At 41.1% G+C, this 24,607-nt stretch overlaps 1 protein-coding gene across 2 annotated transcripts in view; it reads right to left on the bottom strand.

Moving 5' to 3' along the window:
- KDM4C (lysine demethylase 4C) overlaps positions 1-24,607 on the bottom strand; it is a 443,189-nt gene that overhangs the window by 365,838 nt on the left and 52,744 nt on the right. The window contains exons 3-5 of one of the 2 annotated variants that reach the window (XM_050943102.1): positions 21,700-21,875; positions 16,148-16,262; positions 6,983-7,176 (exon numbers count right to left, since the gene is read on the bottom strand). The exons of the other annotated variant lie outside the window; for it this stretch is intronic. Coding sequence (XP_050799059.1) covers positions 6,983-7,176; positions 16,148-16,262; positions 21,700-21,875 — 485 coding nt within the window. The remainder of the gene's footprint in view (positions 1-6,982; positions 7,177-16,147; positions 16,263-21,699; positions 21,876-24,607) is intronic. 2 annotated transcript variants of the gene reach the window in all.

Below are 24,607 nucleotides of genomic sequence, written 5' to 3' on the forward strand. Positions count from 1 at the left end.
GTAACTCTACCATCTTTCTCCTTAACGTGGACAACTTTGCTCCCTAGGCCAGAAATCTTGGGCACTATCTTGGATGAGCTCTCTCTCTCTCCTACTTCTTCTACTTGCTAAGAATCACTTATTCCAGAACCCTGTCAATTTCACCCTCACCTGAACAATGCTTCCCCTGAAAATCGATATTCATAGTTTAAATTGGTTCCATTCGAGACTGTCTGAAGCCGTCCCTAATCCACAAGGGCAGAGGAGCTTCCCTCTCCTTAACAGGGGCTGGCCAGCAATTGTTGGGGACACCAGCAATCACTGGAGAGCACAGTTCCTGTTAGATGACGCAGATTCTAGCTGTGAGAGAAGAGGGGCAGCAGAAAAGGGTGTGGCTCCAGTCACAACCCAGTCCCTCTGCACCCTCCTCTTGTGTGCATGGCAGAATCTTATGCTATCTTCAGAGGATCAGAATACTTGCAATCAGAACACTCTCTTGCTCCAGAAAGAAGAGCTGCCCAATATCTCAGAGTCCTTGGTCATCTTCATTGGCTTCTAGTCATCTAAGAATCCAATTCAAATTTTTTCTTTCAAACTTCACCGGGAACTTGCTTCATTCTACTCCTCTGACCTTCCATGCATTTACTCTTGAGATGAGACTCATTCACCCTGCTCCTCCAATCCTGGTTTCCTATGTTCCCTCCATTCAGCTCTCTGGTCTATTTTCCCTGCTCTCTCAAAGTTTTGGAGTCACTTTCCCTTTCTAAAGCTTACCCCTCTCTTTATCTTATGACTGACCCTCTCTCCAGAGTGTTTTGTGATATACAGAACAAATCATATAGTAATGTATTATCCCATCATTCCCAGTTCATTCACAGGAGTCACAGTGTGAAGACCAGAAGGAATGCCACTGAAAATGCCTTGCTACAAATTGAGGACTCGTGCATTCTGTATTTATCTATGTACACTGTCATGTTATATGACAAAAATTCCAAATCCCAATAATAAAACACAAACAGACAAAATGAGTACAATTCCAAAAATAGTCCTGTCTAAAAAAGAGCATGTGTGTAAGGTTGTTCTAACAAAAAAATGAAACTAGTCTTACTACAACAGCATTCAAAATATCCAAACTGCCATGAAAATAATTGCTTTGCTCCTGTTTAATCAAAACGTTCACCTTCTTCAGTGAGATTTATATCATTTTAATCCTTCCAGATCTGAGATCTACCTTCACCAGTATTTTACGAGTCAGATAACAGCAGCAAGAATAAACTGATTTCAAATACCTAATGTGCCTAGATTGTTTTCCACAACTTGAAGGCCCTATTCAATTTTTTTGAATTTATGGACATGTATCATACCTTGGAGCATCATATGCATCTTCTACATGGCTCCAATCTACATATTCTGTTCAGTATTCTGCCTTTATTATTATTATACTAGTAGCTGAAAGCCCATGCTATCACTCAGGCATAACTCAAAGTCATGTGTGTAAAAACAGCCAGAAATGGTGGAGAATTTAAAAACTGGACAGTGACAGACCATGAATACCAGTGATGATTGAACCCGGTGATTTTCTGAACAAAAAGAGCTCTAAACCATGCTTGTAGCTGTTTCCATTGCTTCACACTGATTCAACAGACATTCTAGGCTTCAGGGTGATATTTGGGTTTAGTGCGTGTTGACTGTGCAGTTGTGTGCGTGGTAGTGTTGATCTGTTTGGGGCAGGGTTGTGTTAGGAAATTTGGGTGGGTAGCAAATGAGGAGTGTATGCTGCAGTGAGGGGGCTGTTTGTGTTCAGGGTTATTGTGCATGCTGTTTGTGTTGTGCTGGGAGAGTTGTATGGATTTGTGCAGGCGGAAAATGGGGCAGCGCTGCAGTTAGGGGCTATGTGTGGTTGGGGTTATGTGTGCTGGTTGTGTGTTGATTTGTGCAGGTGGGAATTAGGTGCACAAATGTGGCAGCTGGGCCAAGTAGTCCATCCTCTGTGCAGTCTCCCTGATACAACCAATTAAACTGTTGCATGCAAAGTATCAGTAGAGTATGGGAGATTGCTTGAGTTACCTCTGATATCACAGTGGTCTAGGACTCATGGCACTGTACAGATACATACATTACTGTAGCTGTACACCATACCACACAAGTGTAATTTGTGAAGTCAAAATGTTCTGAAACTTAAAAACTGGACTGGAACAGACATGAAGCCCAGTGATGATTGAATTTGGTGATATTCTGAACAAAAAGAATTCTCAGCCATACATCTAGCTGTTTCCACCACGTCACACTAGCTCAAGAGATGTTTTAGGCTTCAAGGTGACACACAGAGTGACATTCTTAGAATCTTATCATACAAATGCTAGTGCTGCTCTCTAGGAAGGGTTTAGCTCCAAGTGCTGTTCAATACTTAGGCCATGAGCAAAATTTCTCAATTTATTAGTCAAGACACAAATCTTTATCCGGTAATCTAAAACTATTAACCAGACGGGGAGGGAGAGAGAGATAAAAACACCTTACAACATCCAACAGAAAAGGCCTTTTGTAATGTGAACAAGTATCCAACAAAAACTGTTGTGAACTCCAAGTCACCAAGCCACTCCCTTAAACATATGAGCTAAGTAAACCATCAATCATTCAAACAACTTTGCAACGTAACTAAGAATGTTCTACAAGGAAATCAAAAAATATAACAAAGCACTGTTTAAATAATTTTCATGAATATAAATTTATAGTATAATAACCATTATATAGAATTCCACATTTTTTAAGAAAAGAATGCAAAGGAAAAAACTTATGGTAATAAAAATAACTACTAGCAAAGAAAATCAATTGTAATAATAAATCGTACCCTCAAATCTAGTAACTGTCCCCTCACTGAATCTTTTTCTCTTTCCCCCAGCTGCTGCACTATTTCCCATGTTTTTTTTAAATTTTCCATTCTTTATCTATTTCCCTTCAAATTATTGTCTGTGTTGGACAATAATTCTCAGGCATAACAGATCCTAAAGCAAAAAATAACCCCAAAAAGAAATATTACACATTTAAACATTTGCACACATATTCATTATGGCCCTGATCTTGCAACTGACTAGGTGTGGCACACAGACCTGTTCCTGCACAGAGCCCCACTGGGCTCCATGTGGGTATGGCAACTGCAGTTGTGGAATCAAGATATACAATTTACAGAGACACTCTTATTTGCATAAATATTGAGAATTGAACTGTATAATGAATAGGATGCAGTATTTATCCACAGGATACTTTCAGAAATTAGCTCCACGTTCCCCAATTGCTGCCATTATGGTCAGCATATTTGAGGCATGCTAGATCCATAAGCTCGGTCAGTCTTGGCCCTTGGAAGAAATAGAAGGCTCTCTTGTCACAATTCAAAGCCAAGATGCATCTTAACATGCTTCATCTTCATAAATTATTTTTTAAATCTTAGATTCACTAGCAGTTGCTAGTGATCTCTGAATTAAGCGATGGGCTGGAGGAAGGCTCCTTAGCAAAATTACCTGGACAGAATAAAAGTATATTCTGGTGATAACAGATTGTGCCACCCAATACCCAGAACTCATAGCTCTATCCTCTATGGAGGTAGACAAGGTGGCTTTGCTAGCATTATTCAGACAGGTGGTGTTTCCCTGTGAGATTCTGATTGATCAGGGGGCAAACTTTATGTCTGATCTGCATGAAGGACTATGAGAGAAACGTGGGGTTCAACAATTTTGTTCATATTCTTACCACCCCCAGACTTAAGGGCTCTTGAGACATTTAATGGAACCCTTAAAATTATGTTCAAAACTTTGAGCAGCCTTCAAAACCTCCAGTCAGGCAGGAGAGAGAGAGAGATGAGTGTCAGCACAAGAGAGAAGACGGCTAGGAGCCGTAACCTTGAGGGACCTCAGAGGGGGGAAATACAGATGCAGTGGACCTCTAAATTGTGATCTCTTCATTCTAGGGGCATCTACTTCCTCCATTTCATGGCTTTCATTCTAAACACTAACACAGGCATTTGTCAGTGTCATGATCTGTGCCTTCTGTTGCTCAGCAACCAAATGAGTCAACTGTCATTACAGTTCATTTTGTAGTACTTTTGATGCAGCTGAGCATCATCTAATTATGGCTGTCAAAATGCCTTTAGCGTTTAGTATTTACTGAACTTAACTGTACTTAAATTTAATGTAAATACATTTTCTTATAAAATTAATGTGGATCTAATAAGTACTTATGCTCAAAGAATGATCAAGAAACTAAATATTTTTCTATGATTTATAAACGGTCTCCATTTGCCATATAATAGCAATACACAATGTATTTTGGAGGGGAGATATTCAAAGGCAGAAAGGGCAGTTAGGTACTCAACTCTCATTTAAAAAAAAAAAAAAATCAGTGGGAGTTGAGGGCCTAGCTCCCATTTATGAAAATATTAAAAAAATTGTTAAAGATTAACTTAATGGTAATTAGAATTGTTTGAGAATGTTTCAGTGAAACAGTTTTCCATCAAAAAATGTAGTTTAGTCGAAATGGAAACGTTTTGTGGAAACATGGATTCTGACAGAATTTTCAATGGGAAAAAGTTTAAAGAAATCATTGTGAGGTCAAAATGTTTCACCAGGGTAAAAAAAAATTGTGCCTTCATTATTTTAACTATTGAATTAAAATATTAATTTAATATCCTATATTTATATTTAGCACTATTTATGTGTGTTATATTTAATATTTTATAGAGAGACCGTTTCAAAATTATTGAAATGAAACATTTTACCTTACCAAAACAAAATGCTTTGATATTATCAAAAATGAAACTACTGGATATTTCAAAACTGAAATTGTTCAAAATTTTCTATTTAAAAAAATACTGACATTTTATTCTGATTCCAAACAAAAACCAATTTTGAGATGATGTAATTTTCAACAAAACAGAAATTCTTATTTTCTACTATGTCTTATGATAGCAGTGGCTAACAATCAGGTTAAAGAGCACATGCTTAAAAAAAATAAAATCCTTCCTCATTTTATAAATGCTGAGATTTTTCAAATTCTTTCAATTTGAATAATCTAATAAAGGTTTAACTACTTATGCTAGTATTAAATTTCACTTCAGAATATGAAAACAGGCTTAAGCGTTTTTTGTCAATGCATGTTCAGGATTTTATACAGTAGCTAAATGCTTCAGTGTCTGAGTTGCAAACAGGGCAGAGAATATTTATTTTCCACTGAAAATACAAAAAGATTCAATGGAAACACTTCTTTGGGTCGTCCCTCTCTCCATAAGGTCTAATTCTGAGACAAATCTGACTTGATAGTGTGAAAATTTATAAAATTACAAAGTGCTTACTGTCCACTATTCCTCCTTAGGGGGGCACTCAAATAGATTTCTTTAAATTTTATTTAGTTATTTGGAAGACTCAAAACCTAATCTGTAGACTAGAGGGGCATTCAGCACAAATATTTTAAAAACTTGCTTTAAAATACTTTAAAACGCACTAATCAGAACTTTGCTAAATTCTTGCCAGAACATGGACATGTTCTATTAGGATTAAGTAAGTGTCTTTGCTGGTTGGAATTTTACAATATTAAGTGTTTTGCAAAATTGCTTTCTAAATTACTTACATATTTCTTGGGATCAAACATAAAAACTATGTGTTCAAAAGAGAGCTGCCTACTTAGGTAGTTTTTAAAATATCAATCCATCAATGTTGTATCTGAAAAGTTCATCTTTTTTTCCTACAGTGAAGTCATAATATACTTGAATTCATTAAACCAAATCATTTCCAACAAAATGTACTATTCAATGATGCAAAACTCAGATATATGCTACTCATATGATTTCAAATTATGGTCCTGGTCCTCTTTACTTTCTCAGTATTATCACAAAGAGTAACGAGAGCTCCACTGTCTTGTATTTAAATGTAAAGCATTAGACTAGAACTAGAATCTAGAAAACATTTTTCCTACTGTGCTTTTGCAATATTTTTAGTAAGTTGATCAGTTTGCCAGCTTACATATTTAAAATGTCACAGTTCTTTCTCCTAATCCAGAAGGGACTGAATGCATGGACATAATTTCAACAACACCATTAGTGAACATCACCTGCAAACAAACATTCCCACCATCATAAGTGGATGACCAGAAATAAATAGGCACCTACATAGGGATGACATGCATTATATGCAGCTTTAGCATATGATAAAGCAACCAACATAACATAATATGAATTATCTCCATCACTTTTCTGGTCACCAGTATTTTCAACTAAAAATCATTTTCTGATCATCAGAGTGAAAAATGTAAAGTCTCTCTCTCTCTCTTACACCCACCCACCCACACCAACCCCCAAGGCACCTTGGACTTCCACTGCACAGCATGTTGACCTAGTTGTCTCCTCATACTATCATATGGCTGTCCAGTTAACAGTCCAGGAGAGAGAACCTCTCTGGCTGCGGGCATCACAGTTAAGATATACCTTGATCATTCAGTCTCCACTCATGTGGAGTCTGCTGTGTAGCAGTGGATAATACAGGTACAATTCAATAGAACACTTTAGCAATCTCATTGACTTCAGAGGTCTGGTTATACATTTAAATGAACTACATGCTTATGTACTTTGCTCACATGGGCTTAAGACATCAAATCTGTCCCGATGATTTCAATGAGGCCCTAATAAGAGTGTTCTCAAACAGTATTGTGGGTTTCCTCATTCAACTAATGTCTGTTGTTTAACTATTTGTTGTTCTTTCTGTTGAACTCATTCAGTTGAGTCCCATATTTTTCTTTTTAGCCATTTCCTTTAAAAGGAAGAGAAGTTTATATTTAATTTTCAATCACAAGACTCAAATTTCATTACTTTCTGAGCTGCCCACCAAATCACTCTTATCTTGTTTTTTAATGGAGCTCCTCACCATGAAGTAATTCTACCTCACCTGTTTGCTTTAGTCAGCTGAAACAAAAAAGAAACATCTTTCAAAATGAGCTTTCATTAAAAAATAATTGCACTTGCCATGACTTCGGTTCTCCAAAGTGGAGATAATTAATACTGTAGAGATCCATATCTTCAGTGTGCCATGCAAATGTTGTTTTCCACATGCCAAAATAGAGATAGGGGGTATTTACACCCTCAATAGAAATTCCACAGTCTTCACCCACAACATCCAATATTGTATTGAGATGGGCAATATTCCATTCGTCAATATCCTGAAACACAGACATAAAATACATTAATAGATACTAAAATAAACAAATAAATGACTGATTGACTACCAAATGAAAAACACAATCTGAAATGATTCCAAAAGGTATTTTAATTGAAGAGAGGAATGAAAAATAACACAATTATCAAAAAATTTCAACAGTACAATACATACACTCAACATTACTAGTGGTATAAACCTTACCTAATGCTGCAATATATTAATACGCAAGTACAATATTATAAGCACTTAAGGGGGCTGCTGAAGTCAACTGGAAGACTCATATTGAATACATGGGCATTGGATCAGGCCCTAAGATTCAGAGCAGAGAACACATTGTCCTAGAGGTTTGTACAGCATCTAATTCATCGGGACCCCAATCCTGATAGGGGCTATAAGTGCAGCTACATTAAAAATAAATTGCCAGAGAACAAAAAAAAAAAAAAACTCTTTTGTAGATATACCTACAAGCTAGGACCCTGTTCAAAAAGGCATGGATGCGTATTTTATTTGGGTTCCAAAGTAAAATCATGCAATATGAAAGTGTTTAACAAACAGTAACTTAAAACATACATTATTTTATTTACTTCTGAAAGTTTAACATTGCTCTGTCAAGGATGAAAAAATAAAATCACTAAGTCACTTCAGAAGCATTTTTAATAAAAGATTGGACAAGAAAACTTTCTGAGGAATTGCATGGAATTTCAGTCATTTTATCATCATTATAACTCATAGGAATTCTATATTTACAGCCCTACATGTTGTTTTTGCTGTATTTCATTTATCCATTAAGTGCAATTCTAATCTCAGATGCTAAAGTATGCATCACTGTGTGTGATGTAAAATAACTAACTGAGATCAGAGCTGTTCCCTAAAAGTAAAGAGAAGGAAAATCACATTTTATTATAACAGTAATCACAAGCACCAGTAAGGTACAAATTACTAGATATACAGAACATCAGGATATTCAAGTAAAGTAATTTAGGCCCTAACTCAAGAAAGCATCTCTATTTAGGATAGCACTTAAACATGCATTTAAAGCTCCCTGACGATAACAGGACTTAAACACATGCTCATAGTTAAGCAAGACCAGATTTTTTCCCATCCTCTACTGAAGTTCTGCACGGTTCTGGGAAATGTCACTCAAGTTTGGGGAAAGGAGTGCTGAAATGTCAGCATCCCTACTGCGCAGAGTTAAGATTGGAAGACATTCATTTTCCATCATCCTCAGAAATTCCCGAAGGGTTGTGGCATCATGGCAAATGGATGTGGGAGCAATGTGTGACAGCATGGGCCGATAGGGTGTTGGAGTTGACTTGAGGGTTCCAGTGATGCATTGCATTGTAGTGTTCAGTTGGACATCAACAAGTAGAGTATGGCTACTTCTTGTCTATACTGTTGCACTGTACTTGGCTACAGAGTACACGAGGGCCATCGCTGATGTCTGTAACATGGATGCAGGTGCTTCCCAGTTTATGCTTGCCCATCACTGGACCAGGCTGACCCTTCATCTTGGCAGCTACCTTCTTCAGATGGTTGTGGAACATCAGCATGCAATCCAGCTTCGCTACAAGATAGGTCAGAGTGGGGTCATGTCACACAGTGTGGCCACAGAGGGTCACTTTTAGGATGCGCTTAGCGTTCCTGTTATCAAGATGGAATGCAGTGACTGTTTTGTGAGGCTTTGTCTTGAGCCTCCATTTCTGGAACTATTCCTCCCTGGGTTTAGGTCCCTGTTCAAGGTGGACTTGATGTCACCGAAGCTGGCGGCTTGTGTTGCCAGGTGAGGATATCCGCCTATGCAAATTTGCATGACTTTGTTGGAAGCATGTTGCTTGTACAAACATTAAAAAGCATTGGCTTGAGTACTGAGCCTTGTGGCAGTCCATTGTTGAGGAACTAGATCGAATTGACTTAGTTGTCCAAGTTGACACACAGCCACCTATTACTCAGCATCGTCCATAGTAGGCGTAGTGTTTTGAGGCAGGAGATGATCCTTGCAAGCTTCAGCATCAAGCCCTAAATCCAGACTCTATGACAGGTCTACAAAGGTTGTGTCGGTCTTAAATTTCCTCTGGAATCTGGCCTCGATGTTTTGTGTTTTTAACTAACTAACTGCTGGTTGATCTGAAGAAAGGAGAAGTAAAGAATGGTATCATACCACTAACGATAATTACCCTTTAAAAAACCAAAATGAATGGAAGTTAGTTCTACCTGGGACCCATTTTACTCTTATCATGGAAAGCTACATTAGAGCTCCTGAGCCTACTTTAAATCTTAAGCTAGATCTTTCACTTGAGCTATTGAAAGCTACAAAATTCTTTGCTCTTGAGAAAGAAGAGAATCAGTTTTTCCAGGACTCTGAGTTTTCAAACCTTTGCTAGAGACATCAGGCTTTCCATTTCCATCTCCACAGTGTGTCGAAAGTTGATTCAAATGCTGTTCATAAGACTCTATTAACACTGGACAGTAGTTAACAGTAACAAACAGGGCTTATACACACTAGCACTTACTTCACTATAATATAAGTTGCTCAGGGTTGTGGAAAAGCCACCTCCCTGGGCAATGTAAGTTACACCGTCCTAAGCATTGGTGTAGACAGTGCTAGGTTGGTGGGAGAAGTTATCCCACTGAGATACCTAATGCCACTCGGGGAGGTGGAGTAATTGTGCCGATAGAAGAGCTCTCTCCCGTCAGCACAGAGTGTCTGCACTAGCAGTGCGACAGCAGTGCAGCTACATTAGTACAGCTGAGCCACTGTTGTGATTCTAGAGTAGACGAGCCCACCGTCACCCAACATATTAGGAAAAAGGGAACTAATGATCTTTCGTTTGAACTGTTACCTGTAAAGGAAAGTTCAGCAACATTTCTCAGAGGAAATAAAAGGTAAGTCTAATGTGCTACAACAAGGGCCATAGATAATTAGGCACTATAAGTATGAAACTTATAAAAAAAAATTGCTTCTTTGTTACAGAATAAGATAACCAGGGAAAAAGGGTATTTCATCTTTTAAATAAAAAATAACCTGTTATTACACAACTTTGTCCCTTAGGTCAGACTGCCTGATGTGTTTCCTGAAAAAAAAAAATACCCATTACATTTGATAAATATGCTCCTAAAATATATGTAGAGATTAGAAATATAAATAATCTTTTATTGTAATTAAGTAACATTTTAATAATCTAGGTTAGCTCCAGAAAGATTTTTAATTAAAAATATTAACTCTGTTTTCCATAAATGCCCAGAATAAATATTGATTGCATTCTCTCCATATGCCAAGGATGACGAACAAACGGATTCTAACTGCTTTTCTACAATCAAGTGGCTGTCTACTAAACATTACATATGAATGAGCCTGTGTACTGTTAATTTAATGTTGGATATTTAAATATAAAATTGCCAGTTGAGTTTTGAATTTTGAGAGATGTTCTTAAGTGTTGAGATGAGCAACACTTCTAGAGCTCCTGTTTTCTTTGCTGTCAGTGTTGCAATTGTTAGAATTAAACAGTTACATTACTGTCAATGAGACTTGACTTCATATTGTACTGAGCAAATGTTTTGCTTTGAAATGTTTGGAAGACCAAAACAGTATTTTCTATTTTATAAAGTAACATCTTGCAACATTACAGTTGCAGAAATAAAACTGATTTTCTTATATATTCAAAGAGGATGAAAAAAGAATTTAAAACTGGCCAAAACATTTTAGACCATTATTACCTAATAACTACCTAAAATGTTTTTGTCCAAACTCTTTCAACATTTCCTCCCAGGCTGAGAACTTCCATGCTATGCAAATAGATCATGTATAGGCTGAAGGGGTTGTGTATTTTGTGTATTTCGCACTCATTTGTTTTTCTATGTTCATATGGAAATTTGGCCTTGTTTTTCGAAGAAAACTGGCAGTGTATTGATTGGCAGTGGTGGGAAAAGGACCAGAAAGCCACAGACACAGGAAATTAGCATCTGATAAACTGGGGACTCAGAAAAGTAAGAACATGAGAAATTAAGGACATAAGAATGGCCATGCTGGGTTAGACCAAAGGTCCATCCAGCCCAGTATCCTGTCTGCTGACAGTGGCCAGTGCCAGGTGCCCCAGAGGGAGTGAACCTAACAAGTAACAATCAAGTGATCTCTCTCCTGCCATCCATCTCCACCCTCTACAAACAGAGGCTAGGGACACCATTCGTTACCCATTCTGGCTAATAGCCATTAATGGACTTAATCTCTATCAATTTATCTAGTTCTCTTTTAAACCCTATTATAGTCCTAGCCTTCACAAAACCTCCTCAAGCAAGGAGTTCCACAGGTTGACTGTGCTCTGTGTGAAGAAGAACTTCCTTTTATTTGTTTTAAACCTGCTGCCCATTAATTTCATTTGGTGATCCCTAGTTCTTGTATTATGGGACCAAGTAAATAACTTTCTTATTTGTTTTCTCCACACCAGTAATGATTTTATATACCTCTATCATATGCCCCCTTAGTCTTCTCTTTTCCAAGCTGAAAAGTCCTAGCCTCTTTAATCTGCCCTCATATGGGACCCATTCCAAACCCCTAATCATTTTAGTTGCCCTTCTTTGAACCTTTTCTAAACCTTTTCTTCTCTTTCCCCCCCCCATAGGTGCGTCTACAGTAGAAAATGTCTTATTCAATTTTCAGTACCACTGTAACTAGCCACATTGGTGCTATTTATTATCATTATTATTTATTATTATTAACAGTGTAAACTCTTTGGTAGACCTGGCACAAGCATTTTTACTCAAGGTCAGATGACATAGTGGCCACAGAAAAACAGAGCCTTGAACTCTTGTCTCAGAAATATAAAACGTTTCCCAATTCACCTATAAAAGTACAGACAGTGGTGACCTTAACATAAATACAGTCTTTGTAATCTATCCTTTAGTGGAATGCCTCCCTAAATTATTTCTTGAGTCAACTGGGTTGTCCTTCTCTTACAAAGTACTGCAATTAAATATAAAAACAATAAAAGATGTGTACAGCATGGCATAATACTTCGACCTAACTCTAAGCCTTCTACGTTGAATTTCTTTTCTATAAACCCACCGTATGTTTTCGCAACAGTTACTACTTTAAATAATTTATAAATGAGGAAATATCCTAATCTGTGAACAAAACAGAGACAGTTAACCATGAAACACAATGCTATAAATACATTCAAAGGGTTCTGGTAATATAGTAAGTCACAAGAGCAAAGTTTGCTTCTTTATGTTGATTGTCAGAACTCAAAACGTGTTTATAGCTTGTTCCCTTTCCTATTTTTTATTCTATGTAACAGATTTTACAGTTGTGTCCCTTCTTCTAAACCATCATTATCCTTTGAGTTAAAGAGAAAAAGAACTCACCACTCGTTAATATGCTGCAGTATCATTTCAATTGCTCTCTCCCATAACACTAGTAAGGTCTTGGGTTTCAGAAATACAACATTGCCAGTTTCTAATTAATTTTAAAAAAGGTTAAAATCGGGGGTGTACGGCGCTTCAGAGATAGCTTTGTTAATAGAAAGTGAAAGTCATTGTGCAAAAAACAGACAAATCCTATTCAAAACCAGTCAGCTAGATGGCAACTGTTTTTATTTGTTTGTTTTGTAAACAAAAGAGCAAGGACCTATATTGCTGCAGCTTTTGCCACTAATTTTGGAGATCTGAGTGCATGCTTATAGGGCATGGAAACATCAGTAGTGCAGAGATGCAACACTAAATCCATGAATTAGTGCATGTGCTTTCGGCTGGCTTTTTTTTTTTTTTTAAATGGAAATGCTTTGAGATATTTGCCTTATTGTTTTATGGTAAATTCAATGCTTGCAGCATGTTGTCTGCAACAGTTTCCCTAACTTTACAAAATACAAACATTTGTTTCCATTATCACAAATAGCTTGTAATGAGAAATTAATGACACCTTCCCCTTTCTTTCACTGTTTGCACACAACTGTAGCCGGGAGTACTACATCCATTCTTTCTGCATACATGAAAATCTCTGAGATGGACAAACATGCAAAAGCAATCTCTTGAGTGCTAAATCTAGTCAAGAGGTTTCTCCCCAGCTTAGCCTTCAGCACATTAGTTGCCCAAGAGCACCATCTGGTGGACAAAGAGTAATTTGGGAAATAAAAGTTCTGTCTAAAAATATAATTTCCATTTTTATCAATTATTCCCCATCTTTTCTAGCTGGCACCTCCTCCCAGCAATGACTTGGTGCCAGGCATAACCTCTCACTTTCCTCCAGATCCCCTTGCGCCATGTCCTGGCATGGATGTCCCATTACACGGTGTCAGCTCCTCCTCTCTCTCCTGTTCTTCTCCCTGTCTATTCCTTCATCCACTACTGCTCCTGCTTTATTAGAAGTTATCCCCCAGATCTAAGCTACGTCGATTTGAGTTACCCTATTCACGTAACTCAAATTGCATAGCTTAGATTGACTTTTCCCTTCAGTGTAGACAAGCCCCAAGTTACACACTGCTTCTCCTACTGATTACAAAGATAGAGAGCATTTCAAGAAGTGCTAAGCAGAACCATCAAAAAGTGGAGAGAACACAGACCCTTCTGAAAGAAGGATTCACCCAGTAAGTTGGGAGACGCGCATGTATTCTGACAAAGATAATTTTCCTTCTCCTTTCTTAGACGGTCTCATTGCTTAATTACTCCCTTAGGATATTATGCAGTTTCTTGAATGGCTCTCTAAGTAGCAAAATTGATGCTGATAGGTATTTCACATTTCTCTGACTGTATAATGAGAGCTAGACTAACAGTCACTTGTTACCCATAGTCACCTGTGTCAACAACCAGCAAAATCCTACTTCCTCTAGAACTCGTAAAGCAGTGAGGGCCATATTAATCCAAAAGAAAACAGATGAGGGCTGAAACACTGCCCCCTCCAGTGCTGCCAAAACATCCCCCCAGTGCCGCCCAGCCCCGCCAAAATACATTTCCCCTGCCCCCAACACAAACACAGGGGCCGCAGGGAGCCCGGGAGGAGGGGGGCAGTGTGATAGGGGCCAGGGAGGGTGAAGATCCCTGGGCCAGGGAAGGAGGCAGCAGTCGGGGCAGGGCAGGTGCAACACACACCCACCCCCCTCCCCTGGGGATTTCCTGGTTGTCCACAGACAGTTCAACACCCCCCCAACCCCGACCACTACAGAGGCCACCCTGGGACTAACCAGAGCAGTAGCTGCCCCACCCCCAACTGAAGGGGAGGGGCTTGAGAGGGGTCTCGGCCCAGTCTCCCGCCCCCTCCCCCACAAGCTGCGGCTCGAGCCCAGGCCAGGCACCTCTCCCCCTCGCTTGGCACTTCCTGCCTCAGCGGACCCCAGAAGTGACACACGTTGTATGTCAGGAAGAGGGAGCGGGAGACAGAGGCACATGTGATTCAGGCTGTTAGGGCAGTTGAAGCACAGCACACGCAGGGCTGAGAGGTGGGGCCCCCGCCAAGGCAGGGGGCAAAACCAGCAGCCCCCCCTGGTGCTTGCCCTGCAGGCCGCACAGTGAGCCCACACAGGCCGCATGTTGTGCAGGCCTGCAATTTCCTTTCTCCATTATTTCAGTCAGAAATAGGTAGTAATTCTAAGGGCATTTCTACGCAGCCAGAGACCTGTCCAGCAGTGTAAACAGTATTGCAACTAATCTTCTAAGGTGAAGCAGTTGGAAAAATGAAGCTATTTCAAGACTTTTTTTTTTCCTCCGAAGCTGAAGAATGTTAGTTAAAACTGTGTTCGCTTTCCTCCCAAGAGAAGCACAGAGGTAGGATAAGACCTGAGGTGGTAAACAGAAGGAACCTCAAGAACTGGACAGGTCCAGAGGGTAGAATGATTCCTGAGTTCAGACAGAGGATCTGTACATAGCCATCTCGAAAGAGAATGATCTGACTCGTGAAGGTTCCTCAGACCTAAGGTCGAGCATAAACTTGCTAGGAAACTCACAAGTCCAAGGGACCTTGGGGTGAACCTCTGACCCCATTCCAGATGAAATCAAAGTTGACCTTGACAGTCCTCAGACCCAAGCACCTTCCTCAGACTAATATTGCTTCTGAGGTGACAAGGTGAGCATATCCAAGCAGCTCAGAGCCAAGAGGAATCAGCACGTCTAGAAGAATGAAGTGTCAACTCAGAATCATCCCAGGCCCACCAGGTCTAAAGCACCACACTCATCTCAGAAGTAAAGGTCAAGGGGCAACAAACCAGCAACAGAATCACTACAGGAAATACATTTTCTTTAGCACTAATGTGGAGAAGGACTAGTTCAGGTGAGTTTTGACACTGCCTCACAGAGGAGGAGTTTCAGGTAGCACTCATATTTGAAGAGGGCAAAATCATGCACATGCAGAACACCTTTTCAAAGAGTGTCCATCTTAATGACACATCAGACATTAAAATACCACAGTGATAGGGGACATACAACATTCGAGTGCTGGTCTGCCCTAGACACCATCCCATCGTATGATGCGCAACACTTACAACCTGATCTTTGCTCCAAATCTGACAGACTATCAATTAGGGTGGATTTAGATTTGAATGCATACAATCCCACTCACTGGAAATCAACTGAGCAGAACCAATAACAAAAAGCACGGAGGTGGCTGGAAATGTGTAACAGAGCTGATACTGCACAAACAAGTATGTCTATACCTTTTAAAGATTGTAACTAGACAAACTAATTTATCCAGAAAAATAAGCTGCTGCAGCAAGATCTTGCAGATACCAGAAATGCTTAGCTAAGGATTGTTGAGCCCATGATACCATATACCCTCTACCAATGTTCGGATTCATAAGGGGGCATACTGCTTCCCAAGAAGGTCTAAAGTGCATCATACTAAGGACATCTGGAACTCAAGAGTGGGGATGTTGAGAGACAATTTTCTCAAGAGATACCTGGTTCTCAGCTGCAATACAAGAGTGCAACATTAACTAACCTTTTGGGCCAGCGCTGAGGAGGGGGGAAAATGACATGTATAAAACTATACATACTTCATCATAAATGCTCCCATTGATATCTGCTCCATAGATCGGTGCCACAAAGGTTAAATTCTTCCAGTATTTACGCTCCAGATCTTCATAATCTATATATCTTGGAGTGCAGTATCTGCAAAGGGAAAATGAAATTAAAGGCAATGTTTCAGGGGATCTCAATTGACAAGTTGTCCTTCACTTTCATGGTTTGGATGTCTCCCAACATCCACGTTCCTGATGTGCTCTATACTTGATTTTGCAGACCAAGTACTTTTAGACAAATATATCAGTTTCACACTCTTTTGTCCTTTCACGTATTCAACAGTCCTAAACCCATAGGTTTCATAGTAGCAATGCTTTCAAAGTAACACTGGGTAATGTCTTTCACAGGTTTATGTCGCTATTAGTCCTGCGCTTCCCAGATAATTTGTTCCTGTCTTAACAGTTGGAAGGAACTTCTGCTGCCTGTTCTGAGTTTTAGGCCATTAAGTGTGATTGTTGTCACCCAAGGCTCTTGAAAGAGCCAATACAAAACTACTAGTTGGTGGCCCCACAGTCTTTCTTCACCACCCCATCCTCCATTTTAGCCTACCGCATTTTCTGGGTTGGTGAAGAAGTACTACTGTTAATAAGCCATATGGTCACCAGTTCCTACCCCTGTACTGTAGGGACATAGACACAAAAGAGTGTGCAAATACATGCTGGTCCTAGCAGAAGTAGGTCCTGTAGATTATCCCCAACAGGTCCAAAAGGCCAATGTTCTGCCATTTAGTAGCCCTGGCCAGAAGCAAGGGGAGGAATCCCAAGGCTCCTGTGGACCTTGGTTTCCTTTCTCCCTCTCCCACAAAGCTTTTTTGGGAGAGGTACACCAGTTCTTCCAGTTGGCAGGAATCTTTAGAGGATCTTGTCTTCATCCCTTTGCTTGTCTCAGATGCTTGGGGCATTTTTACATCCTTTTCTGTGGCCTGGGAAGATTCTTCTAATTTCCCATAGAGGGAGCATGCTTCTATTGCTATTGCCAAGCAGCCTACTTTCCAAAACCGTTTCCTCAGGGTGTCCGGCCACAGTACTCCCTTATTTAAAGAAGTCTTTAGGAAGGGAAATTTGCTTCTATAAACGCAACAACTTGGGAGGGAGAGAAAGTTCCTGATCAACTCTGTAAGGCTTTTCTTTCTGTTCAGACTGCATGGAAGAAAACTTGGAAGTACAGGAAGCAGGAAGCCATGCAGCTGACAGAGCTCCTATTGAGAAGGATGGAGGAAAAGCCTCACGGCGAATGGACTATCTCAACAAACAGGAGCTGGACCCCAGCAACCCATGAGTAACCTGGACTACAGACCAGGGTTTCTCTTAAATGCAGTTTATCACTCAGACTAGAGCCATTCAACCATGTTAAGATGACATCCACGTTCAGGGCATTCTCATCTGGGGATCCCAAATGAAGGAGAAAGCAATTTAGTGTCACAGAGATATGCCCATAGAAACCTGACTTCTTTGAACAGAGGGAAAATCTTCTTTAAAGAAAGGTTAGGAGCTTCTGCTATCACTTTTTTAAGAAGAATGCAACAAGCTAAGTGGCTTTTTAAGTACTTCAAACTCATATAGCCTTATTAAATATAACACAGCAATATGATTTTATAGGTAGAGGGATAAAACAACTGTAATTACAAATATTTCTAAAATATTTTCTATTATGGTGAGTGCAGAATTAGGGTTCTGTTAGCACTCATGGGATATCCTATGCAAGTTCATAGCTACACATTATTTCACCACTTGTGAGTAAAAGGAACAATCTAAACTATGTCTATACGACCTTTATATGACTATGTGGCATTTTATATTCTATAATTTTTATATGTATGTGTTATATTTTTATATCCCCCTATGCAGATGTCAGCATATAAAACAAATGATCATAGCAATCTAAACAGATTTCATTATCACCAGGATTTAAAGTATGCTGGATCATAAAGGGTCACAGACACAGGAAATTAAATTTTTAAAAAATGAGCCCAGTTGCAGAGGTGCACTTTTTTAGGACCACCTTGGAGGAAAAGCCTTCTGGTTGGCTGCTTTACTCATTTGTCTGCCTCCTGGGGAACAGCAGCCAATCAGGGACGCTGCAAGAGGCAGACAGATAGTTATTTCCCTTCTCCTCAGGAGCCGACACTATTCAAAGGGGGGCGAGGGGGAAGTGAACGAAAAGATGGCACCCACTCAGAGCAGTTCGATCAAGACAGTTCCACTCCCTCTTTCCTCACCCTCCAAAAAGCAATAAGACAGCTCCTTTGCTCCTTCCCCACAGGGGTGGCTCTGTGTTTTTTTGCTGCCCTAAGCATGGCAGTCATGCGGATTCAGCAGCACGCCTGCGGGCGGTCTGCTAGTCATGCAGATTCAGCATCCCTGCCACCGAATTGCCACTGAAGCCGCGGGACCGGCGGACCGCCTGCAGGCAAGCCACCAAAAGTCACCTGCCTGATGTCCTCACAGCAACTGGCAGGTCACCCCTGCGGCTTGCCGTCCCAGGCATGCGCTTGCTGTGCTGGTGCCTGAAGCAGCCCCTGCTTCCCCCTCTGCTCTCCCTCCGTGCAGCACCTGGCCTGGGAAGGGTCTCCGTTCCAGCCTCCCTTCCCTCAAGCCTGTGGGAGGGGCTGAAAAATTCCAGGTGCTGCAAGAGGAGCACAGGTGAGGTGGGGGGGCAGAACTGCTGTGGGCACTGAAGGGGGGAGTGGAAATAGGGGGGTAAAATTGACTTGGGGCATGGTGGGGGCAGAATTGCTGGTGGAAAGGGAACAGAACAGATGTGAAGAGGGGGAGAAAAACTGATTTGGGGATAAAGGGATGGACAGATGTTGGGGTCTGGGCAGAATTAACTTTTTGTGGGTCTGGTGCCAAACATATTTGTGGGTCTGGCTCCTGGAGAATGATTGTAAAAGAGGCCAGGGGTAAAAGCACAGTGGGACAGGAGCTAGGGTTGGTCAATGGAGCAAGGGAGGGGTCAGGGGTAAACTGCAAGCACAGCAGGGCTGGGGCGGGGGTAAACAGGATCCCTCCTGCCCCTGCCCACATAGAGCGGGTACCTATGTGACTCTAGCCCATTCTCTGTCTCTCTCTGCACTGAACTGCCCCTCCTCCCACAGCAGCAGGACAGGTTCTCTTCCAGTCCTCTGGGGTGGGTTTTGGGAGTGGGAGGAGCAGGGGCTAATGTGGTTACTCCTATAACAGGACATTTAAGTTTCCAGTCAGCACTGCTAACCAGACACTCAGGTCCCGTTTTCTACTGGAGTTTCCAGTCTAAAACTGGATACCTGGCAACAGGGCTGCGAGAAAAGCCTGAGTGGGGGAGAGAGGGGCAAGCAATCATTTTTAAAAGTGAGAGGGCTAAGCCTTAAAGAGAGGGGCAAGTGGTGGGTGGGCTAGGGAGTGGCAGGGAGCTAGTGGGCAGGGCCTTGTCTGCTGTACTGCCCAGGTAGGTTGAAGACTGTGGGGATCAGCTGACAGTATCCAGGGCCGGTGCAAGGATATTTTGCACCCTAGGCAAAAACTTCCACCTTGTGCCCCCACCCTGGAGCATCGCTTATTATAAATTTTCAAAAATGAATACAGTGGAGTCACATCTTACGCGGGGGTTAGGTTCTAAGGTCAGTGCATAAGAGGAAAATAGCGTATAGTTAAAGTTACCATGAACTACAGTAAACATTAGAACAGGGGTCCTAAAACTACAGCACGCGTGCCAAATGTGGGTCCCAGCCACCTCTGAGCCTGCTGCCGGCCTGGGGTTCCGTTCACTCAGCTGCCAGCCGGGGTCCCAGCTGGTGACTGCACTCAGCCTCCTGCCATTCACCCAGGCTGGAAGGAGGCTGAGCAGGGACGGTGATCGAGACCCTGGCTGGCAAGGAGTTGGCAGCCAGAACCCCAGATCATCAGTGGGCTGAGCAGGGCCAGTGGCCGGGACCCCAGCTGGTAGGAGCTGGCCCACTGCTGGCCCTGCTCAGCCCGCTGCCAGCTGAGTGAACAGAATCCCAGGCCAGCAGCAGGCTCATTGGTGGCCAGGACCTGCAGCCTGCCATTTTAAAAAAAAAAAAAAAAAAAAAAAAAAAAAAATCTGCTTGCATGCCATCTTTGGCATGCGTGCCATAGCTTGAGGATCACTGTTCTAGTGTATACTGGACTTTATGGTAATTTTCACTATACACTATTTTCCTCTTATGCGCTGACCTTAGAACCTAACCCCCGCGTTAGATGCGACTCCACTGTAGTGTAAAAAAAAAAATTGGGGGCACTGCTTTTTGGCACTCCTAAATCTTGGCACCCTAGGCGGTCACCTAGTGGTTACACTGGCCCTGACAGTATCCCCAGCCCAGGTGACGTGACAGCCAGTGGTGGATTTAGAGTTAGTGGGGGCTCCCAGCCCTGTGCTCAGCTTCATTTTTGGGGCTCCTCCTTGGGACCCAGCCAAGAAAAAGAACATTCACTCTTATCTCCCCCTTGCCCTTGTTTTTCATTCTTTTTTTTTCCCATCCTCCTCCTAAAAGTAATAGCAAGTAAATGAAAATAAAGTGAGGTACATTGATTGTTCTTGTAGTCTAACTTATTTTTCCACAGACCACTTGAAAATCACGGAGGGTCTCAATGGACCACTTAATGATCTTTCCAAATATTGGGGGAAAAAAAAAAAAAAAAAAAAAAAAAAAAAAAAAAAAAAAAAAAAAGGTGCAGGGTCTGGCCAGGAGCTAGGGTGAGGGAGGGGGCTCAGGGTTGGGGCAGGAGGTTGGGGTATGGAGTGCTTACATGGGGCAGCTCCTGTTTAGTTCTCAGGATGGGGGTGGGGATGTGGGAGAGTGCAGGAGTCAGGGCTGGGAAGGTGTGAGGGGAGTGCAGGGGTCAGGACAGGGGGCTGGATGTTTGTGAGGGGGTGCAGGAGTCAGGGCAGGGGGCTCAGGGTATGTGAGGGGATGCAGGGGGCTGAGGGTGCATGAGAGGGTGCAGCGGTCAGGGTGGGCAGGGGACTGGGGGTGTGGGTTGGAGTCATGGGGGTGCCCGAATTCCAGCCCCTTCCCCAAGGCCTCATCCTGGCCTCTTCTCCTCCTCCCCAGAGCTGCAAGTGTGCTGTGGCTCCCTCCTCTTCCCCCCTCCTGCCAGCAAGCAGCTGATCGGTGGCAGGGAGGGGGTAGGGAAGGTAGCACACTGGGGAAAGAGGCCAGGGAGGAGCCAGGCTGCTGCCAGCAGACGCGGCCATGGAGCCGCAGCAGCTAGCAGCATCAAGCTTCTCTGACCCCACAGGAGAGAGCGGGGGCAGACAAGAGTGAGCTGGAGCCCCTTTCGACCATGGGCCTGGCACCAGTGGCGCCATTGTAAATGCAGTATTGGTTGGGGTGATGACAGACTCTCCATTTTTTTCAGACTACTCTATGCACTGAGTAGTGCCTTCTACCAAGTCCTAGAAGAAGACAAGGATGGCCTTCAGTAAGTAGGTTAGACATAAAAATCATCTGATGCCTAAAGGTAAAAATCACAGTGGGAGAAGGTTACACATTCTCCTTTCCAAACAGAATACCGAATATACATACTTATCACTGTTGGCCAGTTGCCTGAACTCTTTCACAGTCATTGGCTTTTTCTGAATGTTGTATTGAGTGAAAAGGCCTGATTGACCAGTGACCATCTGCTGAATTGGAGCTGGAATCACTAAATCATCAATGTCGTCATAATGTTTTCTTGGCTTCCACTCCTTGGGTGGGATCACCTGAAATGTCAGAGCAGCAAAATACAAATCAGCACAGCTACTGCTCATGTCAAAAATACTTTTGAAGTGGATGAAGAAACAAGTAATTTCATTAAACCAAATACACCAAAAAAAACTTAGCAGATCTGACTGAAAGATTTAAGGCTCTAATTACCGTAAGTTAAAGAAAAAACCTTGCTGTCCATGAACATTGTGTACCATCTAATTTAAACATAACATCTTCAATGTTTTTTAAAACAAGATAAAAGTACAGAGTTATTTGCTTAATGCCTCTCTCCATCTTCCTATCCAGGTTATTTAGTAAATCTTACAAAGTCAGGTCTATTCACAATTTTTATTCCAATTTAAACTAATTCATTTTTTTTAAACCAAATATATTAAATTGGTACAACCCCTTATGTGGATGCAGGTATATTGGGTTGCCTTAAACAGAGTTTATTCCCATAAATGTATGTAATAAAACTAAGTACAAAAACTGTGTGTACACAACCCCAGTTGATTGCAAAGTTTGAGGGTTTGTGTGTTTCAGGATCCCCTGATTCACCCCATCTGATTTCAAGTTCTGCTATGACTCACAAGCATGCACCATGCTATTTATAGCCATCAGGAATTTTACAGAAGCCTGAGTTCACCCAAATGGTCTCATACAAGTGTCTTGTTTTAGGGTATTAGGTAGTTTTGAAAAGATGTTTTATATATTATTACAGCCCAAATGGAATTCCAATTTGGAATTTAGAGATTTATCTTTTAATTCACTACTTTGTTAACAAGACATTTTTTAAAACACTGCAATAGATATTGTTTATATAGAGTTCTTTTTATATAAACTTCTTACATTCGTATTATTGTTGTTATTAAAAGACTGAAGACATTTCCTCCTCTTCCCTCGCCCGCCTTTAGTTTTCCCTGCCCACTAGCTCCTCGCCACTCCCCCTGATAGCAGGCAGTTTCTTCAAAATGCAAACATTTTAGGGTTATATATAAACAAAAATGCAAAAGCCACTTTTATCTTTAAAACACCTTAGTGAGAGTATGGAATTTCAGAATATATCTGGGATCTGGAGATCATTCAGTGTCTCCAAATAACAACACGGTCAAATTTTAAACCTAACCCACTTGAACATGTCTTTCTGAGTGGATGTTTCCACTGTTCACAGTATAAAACTGCACAAACCTAGAACATGTAGGAAATACAAATTTAGACAACCAAAGAAAGTGTTTTTAGTAGATAATACTTCTAGTTTAATCCTGTACTTCCTACGTGGTTAAAATTCACTTTTTTTTTTTAATTTTATTAACTTTGATGTGACCTTTGTCCATCTAGGGACTGCAACATTGGGCCCAATGTTTCCTCTTCTTAAAGAAACAAGAGTGTTCAACTGTCTAGTCATGTAGTTTCCATTAATGTTTTTACACAAATCTTAAGTTATACACACAAAAAATACAAAACACTGCTTTGGAAGCAGAGAAGCGATGCATTCAAAATGTATTTCTAAAAATCAAAGATGTGCATAGAGATTTCCATTTTCATGACTATTAGGCATGAACTTGTAGGTTTGGCTTCACAATGTGAATATTAAAAACCAGCATTTGCATTCTTTTAATTCAAAAAGTTAATAGTGTTTTGTTTTTAGCAATATGCAGCATGAAATATTGTTGTGACTAGTGTCCAAAGTATCCTCCTTCAGCAAACTGGAGCACCCTTACTGTTTAATTGTATTACAGTAGTGCTTAGCGAGCCCACCTGAGACTGGGACATCTCTGTGCTATGCAATCTCACTGTATTGAGAGACCGTTCCTGCTCTATTTAGATGGCAAAGCCTTCAAACATGACAGACAAAAGTTGGGGACAGGGAACTGAGACAGAAATTAAGTGACTTGCCTAAGATAAGTAGTTCAATGGCAGACCTGAGTACAGAACCTAAAAGTCCCTTGACTCTCAGTAAAGTACCCTTTCCATTTGGTCTTACAGCCTCCCCATTAACGTTTAGCAAAACTATCATCTTCCAAATCACAAGCATCAAATACATTCCATGAAGACAGCCAAATTCTACTTTTAACTGTGGTCTATAGCTTTAGGTTGCTCAGTGTTTAAACAGAAAAAAAGGACGTACTAAAACAGGGGTTCTCACAACAAATTTTTTAGTGGCCTCAGGGTGCAGTCACCAACTCTTGCTGGTGGCTGTGCTGACAATTTTTCCTAAAATACTTAATTAACTTTAGGAAAAACAAATAAATATGCACGTATACCTATCCAAATTATTTATTTATGTAGGGTTTTTTCCAGATTCAGTAATAAAAATAATTTACAGTTGTCTCTATTCTTGAATGGACCTAAACAGAATAGAAATACAAATACAGCACTTTGCATGTTCTTGTCTTTTTGTTGTTGTTTCTTTTGGTTTTTTAAGTTGTGCTCCCCCTACCCCACCCCAAGACTTGCTAGCTGGTAAATCATCTGCTGTGAAAAGTGATATCTGTATGTTTGTTAATATCACTTTTCACAGCAGACTTACTCAGCCCCGGCAAGCCCTGGCACAAATTAAGCCCTGGTTGGGGAAGTGGGCAGGGAGGCAGTGAGGTCCAGGGACAATGGTGGAAGTAGTGAACCTGGTGCCTGGAACCAGAGCCTGCCACCGCAAGGACGGAGCTCGAAGCCCCATGGCCAAAGTCTGCCTCCCCTACCCTTGGGAAAATGGGGAATTCACCAGCTGCCTGCACCTTCAGCATGT

Source organism: Gopherus flavomarginatus, chromosome 3 (genome assembly GCF_025201925.1).
Source record: "Gopherus flavomarginatus isolate rGopFla2 chromosome 3, rGopFla2.mat.asm, whole genome shotgun sequence".
Lineage (NCBI taxonomy): Eukaryota > Metazoa > Chordata > Testudines > Testudinidae > Gopherus > Gopherus flavomarginatus.